Below are 23,292 nucleotides of genomic sequence, written 5' to 3'. Positions count from 1 at the left end.
GAATTCCGGTTTCTTGTCATAAACGTTTTCTTTAATAAAGATAACTGGAAACAAACCATATTACCATAAAACAACAATCATCAAAGGCCATACAAGCATAGACATATAGAAATATTTAACATTGAATTTTACATGGAAAGTGAGTGCAGAGTGACTTACAGTAAATCCTGTTTTATGAAACTTAATGTTGTAAGATCAATGACATTTTTAAATATGCCATCTCCCCCCATCCTCACAGTATTTAAGAATAAAACAACAACCGTAGCAAGTTCCTCTGTTCTTGAACATATTTCATTTTAAAAATATGTATGAAAATGTAAAAGAAATTAGTAACAGAAACAGCTTCAGACACCATACAACTTCACAGAATTGTGTCCCAATCACACAACCAGTATTCACGATTCCCCCAAAAGCCTAAAATACTGCAGCTTACTAAGATGTGAGGTGCTGCCAATATACCAGTTCATTTCAAGGAAGAAAACATACACAAAAACACAGAATTTAACATGAGAACATACAGATTGTTGAGTTGTGAAACTTTGCAGAAGAAATGATACAGAATCACAAAATAAATAAATACATTATATCAGAGTTACATTAGGGCTTTAATTCTTGGAGAAGTTTACCTTTAAAAAAAAAAGATATGCAATGTTTGTGATGATGAATACTCTTAACAACTGGTAAAATCATTATGTGTTTATTTCATGGACAAATTAAGTAAAAAGTACTGAGCCTATTTGTAAAGTATTATGCCTTGAAAACGTACAATCTCCAATGTTACGTTTTCTGCAAGTAAATCAAAGTAAGTGTAATTGCTTTATTAATGGAAATGTTGCTGCTTTTCACATCTCTGTACGTTAAATATGCCACCAGCAGCAGATTACTTTAGCTTAGTTTAGCACAAATTCTGGAAACAGGGGACACGGATGGCATGGATTGCTAGTCCGACACATATGTCATTTTTAGGTGCGTTGATTATGGACTGAGGCGGGTCAGCTAAAGTTAAGTTAAACTAAACAGCTGCTGGCGCTGGCTTAATATTCACTGAACAGACTGTTGCTCTGCACGAAAAGAAATAAGCGTATTTTCCAAAATGTCAAACTATTCCACTACATAAACTCTTGCCAAATACAAAAATCAACTGCGCTATGCAGAAGGACCATACAGGAGACAATACCAGACACTCCACTACAGATAGCGTTGTTACCAGATCCTGAACAGCACCCCTGGAAGCTGAGACTCTCACTGACCTCCTCAGGAACCCCTGCGGCTTGTTTTTGGGAACACTAATGGAACACATGTTTTTACTAGACAACAACAAGGCACAGTCCTTACAGTCTGTTTGTCTTTAAAGGTGAAGCTATTATTCAGTTAAACAACGTCTCCTTCGGTGCAACTTTCCCTTTGGCAGATGACGGTCACATTCATTGCATAACATAGTGGGAGGACACTCTGGCCGGCGTTTGTCATTCTACACTGGTGATTGATTGCTCTTCCTACCACGGACAGGGACGCTTCTACACGGCGGAGAGGTCGATACGATTGGCAGAGTTGGTGCTTTTGTCCCATGTGTTCATCTTGGTGGGCGTCACGCCCTCCTTGTTTCCATTCATCTAGAAGACGGGAAGGAGAATGTTAGTCTCAGACAGGGACAGAACTCTGATTTTGAAGCAAATCTTCAACACCAGCACGCACAATGTCCGAGTTGAATGGCTTCACGTTGATGTTTCGGATGGAGCTGCTGGTGAGAGACCACACTTTGGTTTTGTGTTTGAAAGCAGCTCTGACCTACAGAAAGAAGCACAGCCACGACAGGTGAAAAATGTCAGGCAGAATACATCTTATCCTCCTTAATTGTAAATGATGTTGTGAAGGCTTTGCACTTCCAAACATTTAAACATACGCCTATTACAGCTAGCATCATACCTCCGAGTTGAGAAGACAGTGAAACAAGAAGACAAAGAACCCCTAAGGAAAAATAGAAAACACAAGTATAATTCTCAGATGTAGTGGCAAACATTTTGGAAAATGGCAAACATTTTGGAAAATAGAAGATCCAATACTAAAGAACTTACTTGTAACGAATTGAATACAGCAAAAATATACAGGAACGGCAAAGAGTGTGAGTTGATAGCGAGAACACCAAAGATCCAGGAGATGCCGAGTATGGGGAGGAGCACGGCCACTGCCTTCACAGTCAGCCTTGAAACAAAGCAATAAACCGTGTTCATATTATTTGCTTTTAATGTTAAGAGAACAATATCAAAAGAGCGCTGGTCTGATTATGAAAACAAAATGACTCACTTCACTGCATTAGCATCTCCATGAACCTTGTAGCTCTCCCCGCTGATTCGAGATATGATCCTTGTGACAGATATCAGAATGCCAATGTTCACCTGGAGTTCAGAAAGAGGTTTACATACATTTAACAGAGAGAAAAGGGAGGTAAGATCTTGTTTTTGTCCCCACCTCCCCCCCAAATAGCCCACTAGGTTACAATGAATACACATTATGTTCTTAATCTAATTATGTGATAAATAGGGAACTGTAAAAAAAATTCTGAAATTATAATTGATGCAATTTTCTCACCACGATGACAAACAGAGCCGGGGCCACGAATGCCCAGATTGCACCATTCGTCAGTGAAAGCCAACAGCTGAAAAAACAAGGACAAGGGCAGAGCGAATCACACCGTGTTCCCCTCCAAGTATAAATGCTCTCATGTGAATGGGGAGGGACTAACTGTTACTGGTAACCTAAAAGCTTTTCAATAACATTAAACACAGTTTGTGGTGATGTCATTCTTATGCAGCCCCACCGAGCTCCGGCGGAATAAAATCAATTACACATAATTCACAAATTTGTTCAATGTGCGGGTCATACTTACTTGTCAACCTCGCCGTAACTGTTCAGAGCTGATGTCATTGACACCACACATATCACCAATGGAGAGCCTGATAATAAACAATAAAACGTACACATGTGTAACTATCACTTAAGATGTAAGACCATTGATGACTTGATGCTGGAGGCCCTATTGACCCCGTCCTTCTCCAGCTCTCTTCTCACTGTGCAGATTTCCTGCTGCCTTTATGCACTTATCAAGTACAAATTCATTTTTATAAATAACCATCAAATATGCTTTGTTCCCTCCTCATAAAGCCTATTTTTTAAATAATTTAAATACCTTTATTACAGCTTCCAGCCATCCTCCTTTACTACACTGATTGAGGTATTGACTAACTAATAACTGGCATGCTCATACATACAAATATTTAAGAATAATTTCAAAACAACCCAGTAGACACAAAAGGCTTTCACCAATGCAGACATACATTTCTGATAAAAGTAGGCCAGTGACTACAACACAATTCATACGGTATTTTAACCTTCACTGTGTCATTTGACAGCATGCCTCAGTTAATTTTAGCGCACATTGTGGTCCCAATAAACATCTCATTAGTGTGCAACACGGTCACGCACTTGTCATTGGATGCGCTTTTACACCCGCTGCTGGTTTTATTTATCTGTTGTGCTTCTGATTGATATAATTTCCCTGAAATTTTTTTTTTATCAATTTGGCCGCACAAAATGAAACATCACTCTGGCGGAGAAAGGAAGTAATAAAAAAGGATCACTTTTCCACTAATAGTCTTGTAAGTACAATTATAATGCATTATAGACATCTAATGTGTTAAATGGTCATGACCAGTGAATCTGTAACGTTTCATTCATGTCTCACAAAGTGAATACTTCTGTTTCTTCTAAAACTTTGGATCTTTGCTTTTGTCGTAAAGTGAACGACAGAGCTTGCTTAAAATTAAACATTCTTTAATAAACCGCTTTTGGTTCAACCTTAATCGGCACTAACTCGTTAGCAGCTAAATGACCATCGATCAGACTCATAATTGAGTTGTTGGACGTGAAGCTAGCCGGTTACCTTTAATTAAGGTTAAAAGGAAAGTCTGGATCTTTTTTCAAATTTGCGTTTTATGTCTCTCTAATTCACACATTTTATCTCTTTGTCTATCTTTTGTAGAAAACAAAATGTAAAAGCAAAGACTTGCAGTGTTACAAGGGTTATGTGAGGGACATTTTATATTTTAATGGACTCTGCTGGACGCCTAGGATTTGGACGGATAATATTACTTTGAATATCTGCACCAAATTAAATGGCAATCCATCCAACAGTTGAGACATTCAACCAAACAAAATGAAACCTTATGGTGGTAATTGAGGAAAAGTCAGGGGATTTTTTTTAAATCACAGTTCAAAAGACATATATCTGACTTCCAAAATACATTGTTTTTTATTGTTTAAAGTGTTTGCCTTCAAGATCAAGATGGACGGTTCATAACAAAGCAAGTATTGCATAGTATACAAGGTCCGTGAATACAAATACAGGGTGCACACACACATTTACTCTAAATGCTCATTTGCATATTGTAGAACACTTCACTGTGACTTCAGACACGTGACCTCAGGATAGAACGTTTCACCGTGTTCCGTGTTCTAGCTTCCTTGTTCCAGGTTCCATTCCCCACAGTATAACAACACACTGTGTGGCAAATTCAGTCAGTTCATTTCAAGCCAGCGAACTTCACACACTGAGGAAGGAGCAGCAGAAAACGCCCAAATTGATCACCAAAAGTAAGATTAATATTAGAAACATACACAAACACAAGTCCCAAATCTGCTACTTTCGTTTCACATTCTGATGATGTTTCTCACGTTTCTTTTCTGTCTCTCTCCAGCCTGCAAGGACTTTATCCGGATGTGTTCAAGTCGCCCCCGACGACCGTCCCACGCTGGAGCAGCTCGAGATCCACCCATAGCTCAGATAAGTCAACTGCGCACACAGACGCTCTCACGTAAACTCCCTCACGTGGACGCCCTCACGTGAACGCCCTCACGTAGTCACGCCCTCACGTAGTCACGCCCTCACGTAGTCACGCCCTCACGTACGGGGAGAAGCCTGCGCGCTCCCTTCAAAAAACGGCAAACCAGCGGGTGCTGGCTCGCTGTTTGCTTCCCAAACCCCACATGACAGGCGGCGATAGCTGCCAAGTAAACCTTAACCGTGGAGAAGGCTTTCCGTTTGTCGATCTGGTCCTGCAAGAATGACAATATCACTACTCGACACTGAAACTCGACACACATTTCTGTGACACCATCCCTCAAACACTCATACAGGGACCTAGTGGAGGAGGCTCGAGCTGAGGTGACAGCTGACAGATTTAGCCACTCAGGGGCCAAGCCCACAGCGGCAGACGCTCTGGGTGCGGGTGGAAGACCGTTTCTTCCCCCTGCGACAGCAGGTCCCTTCGAAGAGGGAGCTGCCAGGGCTGAGCGCACATAAACTGATATATCTCCGCCAGCCAATGCATTGCCGGCCAATGTGGAGCTATCAAAATCAGTGCGTGGCCGTGCTGTCTCACTCTGGACAGAGCGGGGGGTATCAATGCCAGGGGGGGGAATGCGTACAGACGCTTGCGCGGCCAGGCGTGCGCTAGTGCGTCTACCCCGAGGGGGGCATCCATGCTGCGCAGAGAGTAAAACTGCGTGTTGCCTCTCGATGCAAACAGATCCACCGTGGCCCGACCGAAACGGCCCCATATCTGTTCCACAATCTCCGGATGCAGAGTCCACTCCCCGTATACCGGCGCGCCCCTGGACAACAGGTCCGCGCCCGTGTTCAGGGCTCCCGGGACGTGTGTCGCTCTCAGGGAGAGAAGCCGACAGCAGCTCCACAGGATCAGTTTGCGTGCCAGCATGTGCAACTGACGGGAACGTAACCCCCCCTGACGGTTGATATACGCCACCGTCGTCATATTGTCCGTCCTCACCAGGACATGATGGCCCATGATGCACAACCAGAGAGGAGAACACGCTGGATCACTGTTACACCACAGTAAGCAGGGCTTATCACGCCGTCCCTCGTGCTGCACTGGGGCACTCTGACCACGTCATGGTCCATCTGATTGCTGCATATAGGCAGAAACTAAAGCTCTGCAAACCTGTGGTGAGGGAATTCAAGAACTGAACCAGTGAGGCGCTGGAGGATCTTTGGGCGTCCTTTGACTGCACAGACTGGGATGGTTTCAGGACTGCTACTAACACTCTGGATGAGTTCACAGAGGCTGTAACTTCTTACATCGGCTTCTGTGAGGACAGCTGTGTACCATCATGCACCAGGGTGAGTTTCAACAACGACAAACCCTGGTTCACAGCGGAACTCAGAACACTACGCCTGCAGAAGGATCAGGCATTTAGGAGTGGGGACAAAGACTGGTATACAGAGTCAAAATACAAGTTCAGCAAGGCGGTGAGAGATGCTAAACGACTGTACTCTGAGAAACTCCGACAACAGTTTTCAGCAAGTGACTCTGCTTCGGTTTGGAGAAGAACACCGCACAAACTACAAGCCAAAAAAAACCCACTCCATGAATGACCTCCGCCTGGCAGACGAGCTGAATGAGTTCTACTGCAGATTCGATAGACAATGTCCTGATCCCATCCCCCACTGTCACGGTGTGGTTTATTTCCTGTCTTATTTTGTAGTTTCTGCTTCTTGTCTCCCTGGGTAACTTCACTTTCTGCCTTGTCCTGTCATCCCCTGTGATTGTCTGATTGTTTCCACCTGTGTCCAATCACCTGCACCTCCCTAGTGTATTTAAGCCGTGTGTGTCTCTTGTCGCGTCATTGTCGAATGTCCTGGATGTGTCTAGTTCCTGCCTGCCTTTTTGCCCTGGTTCCTGTGTGCGTTTTTTGACCCTTGGCTTTTGGTTTTCTGCCCTTTTGACTATTAAAGTATTTTTTGGTTTAAAGTCTGCATTTTGAGTCCTGCCTTCACCGCATCCCTGACACCCACAGCTCCACCAACCTGCCCCAGTCTCCCACCCCTCCCTCCCCCAGCCCATTAGGGACTCACGCCTCTACATCTATATCATCTTCCCCTCCCCCACCAACAACGACCCTCTCTATTTTGGAGAGAGACGTTAACCGGCTCTTTAAAAGACAAAACCCCCGTAAGGCAGCCGGCCCGGACTTCGTCTCCCCTCACACCCTGAAGCATTGTGCTGACCAGCTGTCTCCGGTGTTCACTGACATCTTCAACACCTCCCTGGAGACATGCCACGTACCAGCCTGCTTCAAGGCCTCCACCATCCCTGTTCCCAAGGAGCCCAGGATCACAGGACTCCATGACTACAGGCCCGTCACCCTGACCTCTGTAGTCGTGAAGTCTTTTTAACGGCTAGTCCTGACCCACCTGAAGTCCCTCACCGACCCCCTCCTGGACCCCTGCAGTTCGGCTACAGAGCCAACAGGTCTGTGGACGATGCTGTCAACATGGCCCTCCACTACATCCTCCAGCATCTGGACTCCCCAGGAACCTACGCAAGGACCCTGTTTGTGGACTTCAGCTCTGCTTTCAACACCATCATCCCGTCTCTGCTGCAGGACAAACTCTCAGCTACACGTGCCCGACTCTACCTGCAAGTGGATCACAGACTTCCTGTCTGACAGGAAGCAGCATGTGAAGCTGGGGAAACATGTCTCAGCCTCTCGGACCAGCAGCACCGGTTCCCCCCAAGGCTGCGTTCTTTCCCCTCTGCTCTTCTCCCTGTACACCAACAGCTGCACCTCCAGCCACCAGTCCGTCAAGCTCCTGAAGTTTGCGGATGACACCATCTCTGGTGGGGATGAGTCCGCCTACAGGTGGGAGTCTGCCCATCTGGTGTCGTGGTGCAGCCAGAACAACCTGGAGCTCAACGCTCTAAAGACCATGGAGATGGTTGTGGATTTCCGGAGGAACAGAGCCCCACCTTCCCCCATTACCCTGCGCGACTCCCCTGTCACTATTGTGGATTCCTTCCGTTTCGTGGGCTCCATCATCACCCAGGACCTCAAGTGGGAGCTAAACATCAGCTCTATCACCAAGAGGGCTCAGCAGAGGTTGTTCTTCCTGAGGCAGCTGAAGAAATTCAACCTGATGATGGTCCACTTCTACACGGCCATCATCGAGTCCATCCTCTGCTCCTCCATCACCGTCTGGTACGCTGCAGCCACAGTCAAGGACAAGGGCAGGCTGCAGCGTGTCATCCGCTCTGCAGAGAGGGTGATCGGCTGCAATCTGCCGTCCCTGCAGGACTTGTTCGCTTCCAGGTCTCTGAAGCGAGCTAAAAAGATCGTAGCCGACCCCTCTCACCCCGGACAAAACCTGTTTGTGCCCCTTCCATATGGCAGGAGGCTGAGGTCCATCAGGACTAAGACCTCCCGCCACACGAACAGTTTCTTCCCGTCGGCAGTCGGGCTCATCAACAGAGCCCGGTCCCCCACTGACTGACTCTGACATTCCACCGGTCACTTTCTTTCATACTGCACATGTCACTTTACTGTCATTTTTCACTCGTCACTTTGTCACTTGTTCGCTAGTGCACTTTATTTTTAAATATTTTTTAACTTTTTAAATATTTTTAATTTTTTACTTTTTAACTTTATTCTCTTATTTTATACTAACCCATAGCCTTATTCTACTAACCAATAGCATTAGCATTTCATTTTATTTTATTACTGTGCACTGCTGTCTTGTTGTCTATTGTTACACTGTCTACTGTCACGCACCAACCACCAAGTCAAATTCCTTGTGTGTATGACATATTTTGGCAATAAATGTTTCCTGATTCTTGATTCCTGATTCCTGAGAGACGGAATGAAATGTTTCAGGGAGAGAAACACCGCTGAAAGTTCCAGAAAATTTATGTGAGACCGCTGGAGGTTTGACTCTGCACTCCAGCGGCCCCTCACAGATCGGCCCTCGTAAATTCCGCCCCAACCTGTCAGGCTGGCGTCCGTCGTGACCACTTTCCTGGACAGGACGGTCCCAATGGGCACCCCGTGGGTCAGAAAGGCCGGGACTCGCCAGTGACGGAGCGCCCTGGCGCATCCTGGTGTGACCACCACTCTCCGTGTGCCGTGACGCACGGGATCCAGCCTGCATGAGGCCACCCAAAGCTGGAATTCCCTCATGTGGAGGCGACCGAGACGAACTACGAGAATGGCAGACGCCATCAGTCCGAGTAACCGAAGACACAATCTGAATTGAACAGATTTGCCCGGATGAAAAAGCGAGAGACATGTCCTGGAGACCTTCACCCACTCGGCCGAAAGGCGCGCTGTGAAAGCCACCGAGTCCAGGGATAATCCCAGAAAGACTATGCCCTGTGTCGGGGACAACACGCTCTTTTCCGCGTTCATCACGAAACCCAGGTCGGATAGGTGACACACAAGAATACGTGTGTGCGCTATGGCCTCCTGTTCCGATTGTGCCAACAGCAGCCAATCGTCCAGATATGTGGCCAGGCGCATGCCCTGCCGTCTCAGCGGGGCAATTTCCGCCTCCGTGCACCGCACAAACACCCTCGGGCTTAAAGACAGACCGAAAGGGAGCACGCGGTACTCGTAACCGATCCCCTGGAAAGCAAATCTTAGATACTTTCTGTGGGGAAGGTAAATTGGGATGTGGAAATATTCCGAGGCGCACTCATCATTGTCCCTATAGTCCAGTTCCAGGACGTCTTCCTCCTGTGGCACCGCCGGGAGGGAGATAGGGGTCCTGTCCAGACAGGCTAGCCTGGCGGCTAGCCGTCTGCAGAGACTCTTTAAGGTGAACACCGCACAGTGCTGACACGAGCCGGGCGTGTTCCTACCCCAGGCAGCTTGAGCAGACCTGGTGTGGATCGCTGCTCGATATTTTGTCCCCACAGCAACAAGTACGGGCCCCGGTGTGAGGGGTTTTAGCCTCCATGCCCCGTGAGCTGGTGTGCAGGCAGGGAGTCTAGCTGGTGTGCTAACCCTCGGTACTCGAACAGCCGTGGTGAGGCGCCGAGGACAGTGCCAACCAAGCCGTGGAGGGCGAGGAAAGCACAAAATTCGATCTGGTGTGACCGACGAAGCAGAAAAAAAAAACATTCAAGGCTAGCTAGCGCCCGGCGACAGAAGCTAAATAAGATCTGTCTGTGGACAGTTGAGCCAACTAGCCCAAAACGCAAGATATTCTCCGAGTGAGAAAAGGTGTTTGAATGACGTGGTGTCGTCCGCATGAGGTATTTAAGGTGGGTGGTACTAACTGAGGCGGACGGACACGTTTCACCAGCCAATCAGGATTGGCGTAATGAGATTAATGCTTCTGAGGTCACGAGACAGACTTTTGCTCGCGCGAGACGGAGATTTGCTCCCGGATGTTTGATTTACGCGCGCGCATCAGCCTGATTTGTGCTCTCGAATTTTGACAGTGATTTGCCGCCATATTTGAGCAGTTTTGACGAGAGAGATGCATTTTACAACAGAGAGCTTCTACGGTAAGATGACACACTAACATAGATCCGCACAGTAGACACACTACAATAGATACATGCTCCTTTCATTTCACTTTCAGATGATCTCACACTTCTCTCTCCAGACTACCAGGACTTCATCGGGACGTGTTTGAGGATCCACCCGACGAATCACTCAGGAGGAGCACTAAAATACTTAAATAAAATTAAACAAATATTATTTTAAGTTAATGAGTGTTTGTATACAAAAGACACATGGAGGTTTGATTGCTTTTGATCCAACATGTTATGTCAGATTTTAAGGGTTTACTCACTCTCCCTTTTATTAAGACATCTTATCTTAAATAATGGTGGAAGAAGAAAAAGTTTTATTAGTAAATTAACATCCTGCTTATATGGTAAATTTAGATTAAAACATTAATATATTTCAAAGACCGACAACTAAAACCACATACAAATTAAATTGCCTAGAAATAATCAGATTCAAGCCCTTTGCTGTCGACATAAGGAATCGGCTTTTGAAGGCCAAGCTTTACAAAGCTGTGCAGTTACTTCAGCTGTTTTATTCTGTAAACAGAAACACAGAGAACATTCACACACTTGTGTCTAATAACTATGTTTGCAGCCTGTCAGTAATTGCACACTCAAACTACTGGCAGTGATATTTCTCAACGTCTGGGGACACGTTTCTACGGATGCATTGGAGATTTCCAGCAGGTTTGTGGATGTGTCGAAAATCTGTCCTTGATTAATCAACAACTACAAAACTCTTTGTTTTGTATTGATTGGACAAAAATCTAATATTAGCCAGATAATTATTGCCATTTCTGTTTTATTTTGTATTTCTATCGCCCCGTAGTGGCTAGTTTGATGAAACTTTAAAGGTATGTTTCAGGGGCTCTGGTGGACAAATATAGCCAGTTATGTGATGAATGAACCAAATAATTGGTGACTAAATGATTCAGCCATAAACTGGTTAATATCATCACAACTGAATCAGACACTTGTGAGAGTCATATTAGACTACTAGATGTTAGATTAGATGTTTTCTATGATTTAGTAACGAAATGTTGACATGCTCCTTTAGTTATGTTACTAAAGGCAATACTTTTTTATAGAGAAATTGATAAACAGGTAACGATTTAACCTATAAACAAATAATCAATAAGTCTATACAAAGGAGGCTCCAAATCATTGATTTCAAGTTTAACAGGGAATTGCGTAGGGTATAGGAACAAACATGTATTATTATTTTGCAGTTAAATATTTAACATTTATTCCAACAGTTTAACATAATAAGGACATCTCATTCAAACAACTCAGTATATTAATAAATAGTATAAAACAATATTCAGAATATGATAACTACCATGTCGTAACTATTATTAATATCCAATATAAATATCATATAATTCAAATATTTTATTGAAGGATAAATAAATTACAATATGAATATATTTATATATGATCTATTAAAACATGTATATGTATATATATATACGTATATATTGAGATGAACCTAGTTTGTTTGGCAAAGAACTCAAAAGCCCTACAAAACCACACAATGAATTATTTTCACCCGAGAACACCCAACAAATGGTCGACATTGGGTGAAATTGAAGTCAATAAAACAAAAAGGCAGAAAATCACGGAAAAACGGGCTTTGTAGCAAATATGTCAGCTACATCATCCTTCGTGTTTCCAATCTAGGTGTAGTAGTAGTGCATAATAGCACATAGCAGACCTACCCCAGCCGATGCCGTAGTAGTACAAGTGTTTGCTGCCCTCAGAGCCGAACACCTTGATCACCATGCTGTAGAGGTGGAGGCCCTCCACCAGCATCCATGCAAAGGCGCTCAGAAAGAAGAAGTGAAGCAGGACCGCCATTACCTTACAAGGCAACTAAGACAGGGGACAAAAATCTGGGTTTCAACGTCAGAACATTACCTTTTCCATCATTATTTATGAAGGCACCATTATCAAAAGTCATTTTCTCTGATCGCTTCTCATGTTTTAGTTTTTCTTTTAACTAATGTTCCTTCTGTCCTGCTGGTAATTTCATCATCCAGCTGAAACACATTTGACATTGTCATGCCATCATTTAAATAAACATCATCAAATCTAATATACTGAATTTGATTAAAATACATAACAAGACACTCATCCCTTCATTATCATTATGATATTTACTTTGATCACCAACCAATCAATCATTCAACATAATTTGCCCTGTGGACATACCGTGCCCGGGTCGAAGCGAGAGCTGATCAGCAGTAAGATCTCCGCCACCAGGATGGCAAAGGACAGGTTGGCGTGGATGTGGTAGCGTTGGTTACGGATGGTACTCACTGATCTGGAGAGGGACAGAGGGACATGTTAACTTGCTGTAGTGCTTCGGTACCAACAACCCTTGGTGAACATAACAGGTGAATGTTTGAAATACAAACGCACAGCACAGGTTGTTAAAGTGAAGATACTCACGACAGAACGGCAAAAGTCACCAGAGTGATGGCGAGACAGATGATGGAAATTGAGCAGCCGACATAACCGATGGTTGATAGTGCCACCCTGTGGCCAGTAGTGAGCTGTGTACATTTCACCAAGACAACATGTAAACACATTATTTTTTTGCCGTGAGGTGGGTCGGTAGCACAAATACACTTAGCAGTCTAGTTGAGCCTTTTTCATTCAGCCTGTATCATTAGAATATAAATTCAAATGGGGCCACGTGGAGTTTATGATGATGAGTCTTATTAGTATTTATGAAGCGGGGCTACTCTCACTGGACATTCTGTCATAAAGCTTTAGCAGAGAGGTTCGATTCCCCTTATTAAATCAAATTGTTAAATCAGATTATGTCTACGTTTTATGATACAGGACTTAACAGTTTTTGAGCTACAGTTTTTGACTGTAAGTGTACCTTTTTGTTATGGTTACTGACTGCAAAAAGTGCATTGCCCATGAGGCTGATTGTGATTCTCCATATGCACTTATTCATCACATATGGCCCAGTGAATTGATGTTGTTTTGGAGGTCGGGTTATTTTGAAGGTTTTGGATTTGATTCTTTATTAACTGTCTTCACATGTGCCTTGTCATTAACAAGGGCACAGGAGTCTCAGCCTTCCAGAAATGGGATACATGGGATGTTCCCTTGCAGCTAAGGGATGAGGCAGCCCACTAATTAGAGACTGGCTGAGGGAAAAGTATAGTATCAAACAGACTTCTGCGCCTTAAATACAACGCTGGCCCTCTGCAATAAGAAGTCCTCTCTTCTGTTTAAAGAAGCCATTCATGGATGCTGACCGCAGATATTCCTGGATAACAAAGAGTTATGTGTGACTTTGGGAACATTGTACACAGGTTTGGCATTCTAAATGGCTCTATATGCAGATTATAAGAATGTAGAATGCTGTGCATGGCGCTGTTCAGTTATCCCAGATGTTTTCAGAAGGAAGTCTCTGGAGGACGCTTCAAAGGGACAGTTCTATTTTCTTAAGAGAGTGCGGTCTGGGACAGATGGACCACTGACCTGTGAAGCGAACCCAAAGTACCGCACTTAATCGTGCTTGTCTGAGGTACTTCTGTATAAAACCACAACATTGTGAGGGTGAAGGTCTGCTTCCTTTTGACCTACAGGGAGGAACGATAAACTGTCCTGAGGCTGAAGTGGGGAATTCTGGTGGCGGTTTACTGTCTGGTTAACCGCTGCTTCCTGTCCAATTAAGCTCTCTACAAATGTACTTATTTTGTGACAAAGGCACAGAGGCAGGGCTTTTGAATATGGCTGCAGTAGAGGGATAAACCTTCCACAAATAGATGTGGAAGGTTTAAAATGGGACATTTAGTGTTTCTAAAAATGTCCCAACAACAGATGAGATGAAATGCTGTGGTGAAAATCATCAAGCGCTGTGGTTCACCGCAGGCAGTTTGTCATTGGGAGAAAAGCACAGGTGTTTCTAATAACAATGACAATGGCTACGGAACCAGAAAAATACCAGGACCATGGGTGCATTAAAAGAACTGGTTAACAGACCCAAACATGGGGCCCACCCACATCAATCATAATGAGACTTTTTATTGCATTACTTTTCAAGGGTGTGGAAAAGTTTGACAAATATAACAAATCAGAAACAAAGCAGTAATTTACAATGTTTACAAATTCTTGGCGCAGCTTTTAAAGACTTCTATTTTATAGTGGGGTCTTTGAGGAAAATGCAGGGGATTTTATTACAGAATGAGTATCAACTGAGACCCAACCAGCTCCCTTAATACTTTAATCACCAGGGCCGCGAAACTAAAGCAGCTAAATGGAGTTCAACCGTCCTTTTGTTTTTTACACCTCTACCTCTCCGGCTGATGCAATTCATTGTTAATATGAAACATTAGAGCAGCTGTAGAAAAAATGTCATACCTTTAATGGCACCACTTGCATAAGTATGGCGAAGTTGGTGAGGTGGTTGCACAAACACACGGAGTACGTCATGTTTCCATCTGAGCGTACGCAGCCTTCATTGGACCACACTACCTCATTGGAACTGTAGACGATGACAATCGCTGATTATTTGCAGGGACTGCTGGCAACGATCTCTCAACATGATCCATTGTGTGAGGCACACAGAGAATTGCTCTGCTGAATTTACCAGGGCAATGTGACAGGGCAATCCAATAATTCACATTTCGTTCTTAAGCTTCAGGGAGAAGAGCAGTGAGGAGAGGACGCTTTTGAATCCAACTAAAACATACTCTCTTAAAATGATTTATGCTTTCTTAATAGGGTTCAGGCTCCATTTATGTTAACGCCATATTCATTTTACAGAGGGCTTTTCCTCAAGATACATCAAGCTGAAGCAGAAACATGTGTAACACTGGCAGATTTTGATTTGAATGACAAACGGGAAATACAACTTTTCCGTACCATTGTAAATTACTTATGATTTAAAGCCTTTAAGACTTGAAAAGAAAATATTCAAAGGGTTGATAATCAAGATAGAGTTATTTTTGGCTCTACATCTGAATGAGTAATTGAGACATGCTGGATCCAAATAGCAGACCCACCTGTAGTCCAAGAAGGCACAGTAGAGGAAGACTTTGTTGCTTTGATTTAGGACTTGCTCTTGCTGTTCTTTGGTCTGAAAAGGAAAAGTTGAATAAATTGAGATCTGTAATTACTAGAGAAAAGTACGAGATAGGAAAAAGATTGGCTTTTGGATTTTACCGGCTCATTAAATTACATTTATCCAGTTTGGAAAATGGAATTTGATCGAGACAACAACGTGAAAGATTTATGTCTTTAAACCAGAAAATGAATTTTAAGTAAAAGCTTAAAATAATATATAGTTTTCTTATCTGAAGAAGCGCAAACCCCTTAAAAATGTTGCTTGGATAAAAACTGCTAGTCTGTGCTTGAATGCCAAGAGGCTAAAGGGGTCTGAGATCATACTAAAGAAGATGCAGATGGACACGTAGGCAAAGATAATTATTACTCTGAGCAAAGGTCCCCGCTGTCTTCAAGATACTTATTTGATTATAACCCCCTTTTTCCGTGTCATACCTTAATATGAGAATTGGAGTCTCCGGAGACAGTGAGCTAATGGCTACAGTACAAGTATGCAGTAATTGGGGCTTGGCCCTGGTCTCAGGTCAAACCACTACGCTCTTCTATCTGTCATCGAAGGAAAACAACACTTTCATTGGCAGGTTGCGTGTATACAGAGAGAATGCACTCATCTCATTCCCCAAGCCTTGACTCTCAGACTGAATGAGAGTATGATTAGACGGACTACGTCTGCACTATTTCCTTCCTCCTATTTTGGAAAAAGAGAGAGAGAGTGAAACTGCCACTCGGTTTCTCTGCCCCTATGCTCTGAGATTCATATTACAAAGCATATAGCACAGACTTTAACGACAACAACAACAACAACAACAATACTTTGACTTCATTGCGTGACCAAATGAATGCTCTTAATCCGTCTGTCTGCAGGTCTTTATTCATCATGTTTTGTGACCCTTTAGGTGAATGCAATGGATGTATATTCATGTGGACCATTACAGCAGTGTGCACTGCGGGTCCAAGAACCGAGAGAGAGCCATAACTGAACCGCTTCATCACAAGCCGGCAGTCAGCTTTGAGGAGCTGCAGGCAACCCTGTGGGTAAATTTACTGCTCCCCTGTGGGTTTTAATAAGTCACATTGCTTGTTGGGTGTAAATGAGAGCAGATGGAAGAGAAACAGACTGTAATTGGCTCACTGTAAGACTTTACAGTGTCGTCTTTGCTTTCTAACAAATTCCGAATCTTTAATGTTACTGTGCAATCAAGTAGGACTAATTATCCCCATTAAGCACAAACTTTGATCATGGGATCATTATTAGACCATGATATCTACCAGACATGAGCTTAAATATATACATCGCCAAACTGGCTTTCTGAGTTCTCTTTGGCTACGCTCGCTCTCTAGAAACGGTCGGTTTTTGTGGTTGAATTCAGCGTGTTTCCAATTCATATTCGAGGAAAGGTGCAGGAACCTAAAAGCCATTGCTGAGCGTTCTAACGCACTCAGATCTGGCCGAGCTTTGCGCGCACACCGCTGTTTCCCCAGTGCCCTGAGGCCTTACCCACCAGCCAGCACTGCAGCTCCAACTTTTTATTAACAACAGAAGGCCAGAAAACACTGACTTGAAAATCACTTTAGGCCTCATAAGGAGAAAAGATGTGGAGAGGAAGAAGAGAGAGAAGGCTTATGACAGCGGAGTGCTACAGCGTGACGGCTGATAGAGGAGGAGGGTCACAAAGAGAGAGGCTGATAAATCGTGGTCAAGGTGTCTGCTTCTGTGTCACGATGTCTGCAACTGAAGCAGCTACAGTTCTTACTACAAACATAACTCACACTCCCATGGTAGGGAAATACATCTTTGTCCTCCAGATTCACTAGCAAACATCTGCGGTGGGAGATGTATGTATATACATTACATCATTTGAAGCATTCATGGAAGAATGTTTGATTAATGTGTAATATGAAAAGTAAGTAAATATCCTGCACACACAACTATAATTGAGTCTGCATTCTGCAGACAAATAGCCCCTGTGACCCATTTATGGTTATAAATACCATTGTTAGATTGTTGATTATTTAATGGTGACTTGACTGGCAACAAACCCCTACCAGCCAAATGCACCACCACTGACATCAGCATGAGAACTACCGGCTGCCATCTGATGCGTAAGTACCTCTCTAACCCTTTCTGACTATAATGAGCCTCTTGGATGAAACGGGGATGAAAATGAACACTCTGCATCACAGAAGCATGTAAGTCCCAGATGACACACAGCAACCAGCAATTTGTATAAATGCGAGCTTCTCTGTTTTTTTGTGGTGTCCTTTAGACCCACTGTGACTACCAGAGCAAGCAAGCCAGGGCCTCGCTGTGGTTGAGCGAACTTAAAGAAATAGCAACAAAATATCTCTGTGCAAATCCCAAAGAATTGGGAAACTCAGCTGTTTCTCAAGCTAAACATGAATAAAGACACAATGGAGAAGTCTACGCACCACCCGCCATCCCAGTTTCAACAGTTAATTCCTAACAGACAGCCTGGGGGTTGGTAGAAATACAAGCAACAGCCAACACACACACACACACACACACACACACACACACACACACACACACACACACGTCGGTGCACACAAACATATATATATATATGTCTGAAATGGTGCTTTGCTTATTTAAGTAAGACTGATTAACCTGCAGCTTTGTATGCATTGCTAGAGTACCCTGCTGTGTAATCAAATCAAGAAGAAGTTATTGATAATAAACACAAGATCAACACAAGAAAAAATCTTCACTCAGTTACAGTGGACAATAAAATTGAATGTGCGCTCTGAATAAAATAATGGACTATTGAGTATGAAGGTTTATTCGTAACTTTAATTTGTTAGCAGTAATTTGACGTAAAAAAGTTTACGGTTAATTTACTTCCTTATTCCACAGCTTGATATTGGCTTGAGAACATTAAATGCAACTGAACGCTACATAAAGGCCTAGTAAGTGGACCTTGAGTAAATATGTAATATATCTTGCAAAAAAAGTCTTGCTCACACCCCCTCATTCCATCCAGCACTGGTACAAGAATATGCAGCCACAAGAGGAAAGGAATCTAAATGCAGGCTTTGGCTGTGCTAAATTTAAAAAAGCAGGGGAAAAAAAGACAAAATGGTGTGAGTGAATAAGTAAGCGATCTTCTCCTTTTCCTTCAAACGTTCCAAGTATGCGAGAGCACAGAAAGCCACGGTGTAATTTGGAAGGCACATTCTGTATTTGGTAAAGATATCAATTTTTGAACAGCGGAGCTGTCAGCAGGGCCCATAGTGGCATTAAAACCCATCAGTCATACTAACGACAAAACATCAATTAAAGCTGCCATCCGCCTCTGATTTTGTGGAAGTGTACAGTACGGGGAAAGTTAAAATATCTTGCAGCCCATACGTTCAAACCCCATAAGCTGCATTGGTTACTCTTAAGCTCCGTAAGGGAAGAAAACCCTTTAATCTGGTTTGTCTGGGAGAGGCACACCAAGGTCTACTGTAACATCGCTCACTTGAGCAGGCGCAAAACTTGGTCAGTTTAACCGACTTAAAGTAAACACATAAAAGCCTCGCGCTGATTAAACCTGCAGCTCCGGTGGAGTACGGATCTCTGCGATGTATTCACAGGGTTTTTTCAGTCAAAAGACAGACTTGAGCGGATCCACATAGAGAAGTAACCATCTGAGGCCATGCAGTAAAACACAAATGTCCTTGAGTGAGATCATGCCTTTAGGGGAAATGTAATAAGACATGCAGCTGTGGCCTCAGCTCGGTCTCCGAGACGGACTTTGAAAACAACGGGACGTGTTGATAGGTATGCAGGGTGTGAGGAGAACTGGGGACATTTAAAAAACAACAGAAATGACTGTTGTTTTTGATAAGGTGAGTGTGACAAAACACAGAAATACTGCACTGAGGTCATTTTTGTCCAAAAGCCCACATATTGCTTTTTGAAGCAAACTAACATTTCAAAAAGAAAGATTCTCCATACACGAAACATATGTTTCCACCGGCGTTTGTATGAGGTTTTATTACCGGTACACTCTTTGTCGGAACATGTGTGCATTCATCAGTTGAGGGCGGCGTACGGAGCCTTTGCAGATAAGTTTCGACGAGGGAAATTATGAAATGAAGGTAAATAAGATTTTTAGTTGATGACGTCAGGTGATATTTTTCTAATCCTCGTGTCGAATAGCACCCTTTGTAAACATGTCAAAAAAACTTTGTAGGAAATGTGTCAAATTATATCCGGTTACGCAATGACAAAAACGCTTTGTGAACAACTGAAAGCAAATTTAAAGCAGATGACGACAAAATTTAAAATTCACACAATGTGTGGGTCACAAATTCACATGCACATAACTAGTATCACATGTATCACTGATTATATGGTAGAAAACTATGCGAAAGTTAGCATCAAATTTAGTGTTATGTTAAAAAAACAAAAAGTGTTGTTCTAGGCTTTGACAAATTAAATTTCCAACCGCAGGTTTTGAATTTCTTAGTTAACATTATTTGAGGCCACACAAATATAGATAGGCAGAATCCTGACCCTACTCTACTTTATTCTGGCCTCAAGCTCTGCTCTGTTCAGCATTACCAAGAGGTGGTGGTCGCAAGGTTTAAGTGGCGATGGAAAGGGGGCGCTGACTGGGAGGGACCGTAAAGAGAGACTAAATCTTTTGGCGAGGGAGGAATAGCAATAGCCAGACCTCCATCTGTGACTGATCAGCGTGTTGGCTCGCACAGCTTGGTTTGTATGCGTGTTGGTGTATGGATGGGTGTGGGTCTACGGAGAGAGAGAGAGAGAGAGAGAGAGAGAGAGAGAGAGAGAGAGAGAGAGAGAGAGAGAGAGAGAGAGGAGAAGGGGGAGAGTTTTTGACCGCAGTTTTAAGCTGGGAGTGTTCTGGAAGTTATAAAAAGACTGGCAATAAATGGTGCTTATTATAGTGGCAGAAAAGACTGATTCCAGCACAACTAACAGCATGGGCATCAGAAAGAGTTAAGTGACCTTTGCGTGTTTATTTTAAAAGTTGCTGAACAATTGATCCACCGGCTCCAACTACTTTGTAAACTCAAGGCAGCAGTTTCCCTTTTCTACTCCTGACCTTTTTACTCACTTACAAACTATTTAATCCAAGGCAGTGCAACAGACAGATACGGCTTAATGTGCTCAATCACTTATTTAGGTAAGTGTCTACCTGTCTTGATTCCCAGTTTAATATAAGCCTATATATTATAGCACACTTATTGATAGCTTAGCACAAAGGAAACAGAGGAACACAGAAAACCAAGAAATTGACTGTCAGATGGGAATTGATATACCGGTGTTAATTATTACACTTTAGGGATTTGGTTTGTGCCTCTTTTCTCCTTCCAGATTTGGAGCTAGTCTACGCTAACCGGCTGCTAGCTGCAGCATTATATTTAACATACATTACTCTCCCCCAGAAGGTTAATATACAATGTCAAGTAGTTGTTCTAAAGTTAATGGTTCATAGCCCTACATAATTATGTAGGACTGAATTGAGGAACAGATAGATGCCACCCGTGCTGCGGCCCGGTTCCACTCATTTGCCCCGGACCTTCTTAAGAACCCGCCAGCCTAACACGTTGCTTTATAAGCCCGTGAAGTATGGCCCGCGTGTCAAAACCTGTTTTTTAAATCCTCATTTTTCAGCCTATAAATCCACTTCGCTCATGAAATCAATCTTTCCATTCATTCACCTCATACCATCAGCGTGACGCTTTGGTGGAAGAAGAGGATCGAGAGGAGGTGTCAGACTTTTGTATTAATGTTTAACCGCACACCCACAATGCGTTCCACCCTCCCGTTTTCTCCCCTTTGTCTCTCCTTAGGCTCTCTCAAACTGACCCCGAGTCAGTCAGCAGTGATAAATCACAGATGGAGCACAGGGTCCAATCAACACCACGGCCCGAATGCCGTGTGAAAGTATGTGGGCCTCCCGTCGGCCTTGATAACACCTTGTCTGGGTATCAAACATGCTCCGTGCCACATAACGCCTGATGTGCTCTCGGCTCTGACTGAGTCATCTGGGAATGGCATGACCTGAGCAGGCTGTTCCAGTGTGCTCAGAGGGCATCAATCAAGACTACAAGGTCACTCAGACACCGACCACATCATGGCTTTGACCTTCAGAGAGAGCGGTAACTGCCACCACGCGAGGCCCTGCACTAGTGTGTGACTCCATTAATCCAAGGAACAATACATTTCATCACGGCATGTGTCAGGTAGGGAAAATGGATGACATTTGGGTCGGAGCCACGAAAGCAGGTGCTTGCTTGAACAGAACGAGAGGTGCCACATAGGACGTGTTAGCATGAGAGAACGAGAAGACAGAGGAGCAGGGCGACGCACACAGCTTCAGACAGACTCAGTCTCCTCACTAAGTTTCAATGAAGTCACTGGGGGTTTGTCTACTTTCTGGGGATAAACGGAGAGGTCGGTTGCAAATCACGTATTCTCGGTCAGTGAACGGTTGCGGTTTGACTGTTACAGGGTGAAGAGCAACACAAAGAATGACGGAAGAGGTCTGGCCTCCTCCCTGCCTCCAAGCTAGGCAGGTGACAAGTATCCACCTGATGCCAAAATACATTAAAACTCCAAAAATAGTTGTATTTTGACTAAATCCGTCTGTGCAGCCACGCCGTTGCAGCCAGAAGTGCTGCGTGCCAATTTACAATGCAGCTCCTGCATAAAAATACTTTGTCTGAACTGAGTAGCCCTGAATTAATTTGCGTTGTGTCGTGTTTGTAATAAGTACAGCTCATTTATAATGTGATGCGAGGGGAAGGAATGTAAGAAACCTGACTTCGAACCAAGCAATCCAACTAAAATAGAAACACCTTAAGTCATCAGAGAGCAGAGCTGGTGAGCATCTCCAGCACTCCCATAACAAAGGATATATAAGCATTCTCCCGTGGTGTCTGCTTAAACAAACACAGTAATCATTGTCACAGGAACCAAGCCAAATGATTGCAGCATAAATATTTATTTCACTGGGGAAAATGACGGCAAACAAAGCAATATTACCATGGTTTCATGAAGCTGCGTGGCTTTCATTTGTGCTGTTACGAGTGAGGAGAGAACAAAAGGCATCGGTAACTCACTTCAGTAGAAAGGGAATGATTCTGGTGGGACTTATAAATTAAACACAACCACATTGTTTTGGGGTTTAGTCAACAGCCCCATTAATGCTATTATATGATAGTTTAATATGCCATCAATCCAATTAATTTAGATAAAAAGAATGGCTTAAAAATCCTGTTAATGAGTTAAAGAAATCAAGAAAAAAAATATACATGGCTGCCACGTTTCTGACTTTCTCACTATGGAAGCAAACTAATTCAATGCACATTTTGAATCTTCATTATGAGTTTCAACTGCATTTTCCATGGAAAAGTAGCACAGTTCCTGCCATAAAGCCAAGCTATAAACTATATACCATATGCAAAAATATGCTGTTCATAAAAGAAAGTTATTGTTCCGTGCAAAGCATCTTTAGTCTGCAGTTGAAATGTACATAATCAGCTTGCTTTCTGGAGGACACGTGTTTCGTGAAGCAGGCTAATGAAAACCAAAATAGGCTTTGTTCTTCGTACTGGTTGGTGCCCAGCTTCATAAGTGACTCATCTTCTGACATAAGATAACACCAAAAATAGAGCTGATAGAAATCATGTGGGGGAGGTGGTGGTGGTGGTGGGGGGGGGGGGGGGGGGGGGGGGGGGCAGCTACTGTAGCCACAGACAAACCAGGGCAGTCTTACTCTGATAACGCCCAATAACTGCAGCAGCCAACTGAAAGAACACTACATTTCCCTCTCTGTGTGCGCGACTCACACAGAGA

General features: G+C 43.5%; 1 protein-coding gene and 1 long non-coding RNA gene across 5 annotated transcripts in view; one reads left to right on the top strand and one right to left on the bottom strand.

The window, feature by feature from the left end:
• Nucleotides 1–9: 9 nt before the first annotated feature.
• The window catches only part of adgrd1 (adhesion G protein-coupled receptor D1), a 33,508-nt gene continuing 10,225 nt past the window's right edge, over nt 10–23,292 (bottom strand). For all 4 annotated transcript variants that reach the window (XM_040196374.2, XM_040196375.2, XM_040196376.2 and 1 more), the window contains 12 exons: nt 15,395–15,468; nt 14,751–14,874; nt 12,819–12,922; nt 12,579–12,690; nt 12,086–12,239; nt 2,888–2,954; nt 2,590–2,656; nt 2,305–2,396; nt 2,076–2,202; nt 1,927–1,968; nt 1,696–1,788; nt 10–1,613 (listed from right to left, as the gene is read on the bottom strand). In XM_040196374.2, the coding sequence (XP_040052308.1) occupies nt 1,518–1,613; nt 1,696–1,788; nt 1,927–1,968; nt 2,076–2,202; nt 2,305–2,396; nt 2,590–2,656; nt 2,888–2,954; nt 12,086–12,239; nt 12,579–12,690; nt 12,819–12,922; nt 14,751–14,874; nt 15,395–15,468 (1,152 nt within the window). In that variant the 3' untranslated portion in view covers nt 10–1,517. The remainder of the gene's footprint in view (nt 1,614–1,695; nt 1,789–1,926; nt 1,969–2,075; nt 2,203–2,304; nt 2,397–2,589; nt 2,657–2,887; nt 2,955–12,085; nt 12,240–12,578; nt 12,691–12,818; nt 12,923–14,750; nt 14,875–15,394; nt 15,469–23,292) is intronic.
• On the top strand, nt 10,226–10,557 carry LOC144386311 (uncharacterized). The gene is made up of 2 exons (XR_013452008.1): nt 10,226–10,361; nt 10,463–10,557. It is a non-coding gene; the product is annotated as an uncharacterized LOC144386311 (long non-coding RNA).

The sequence above is a fragment of the Gasterosteus aculeatus genome, chromosome 13, assembly GCF_964276395.1.
Source record: "Gasterosteus aculeatus chromosome 13, fGasAcu3.hap1.1, whole genome shotgun sequence".
Lineage (NCBI taxonomy): Eukaryota > Metazoa > Chordata > Actinopteri > Perciformes > Gasterosteidae > Gasterosteus > Gasterosteus aculeatus.
Note: the sequence above shows the minus strand (reverse complement) of the source record. Positions and strands in the feature narration are given on the sequence as shown.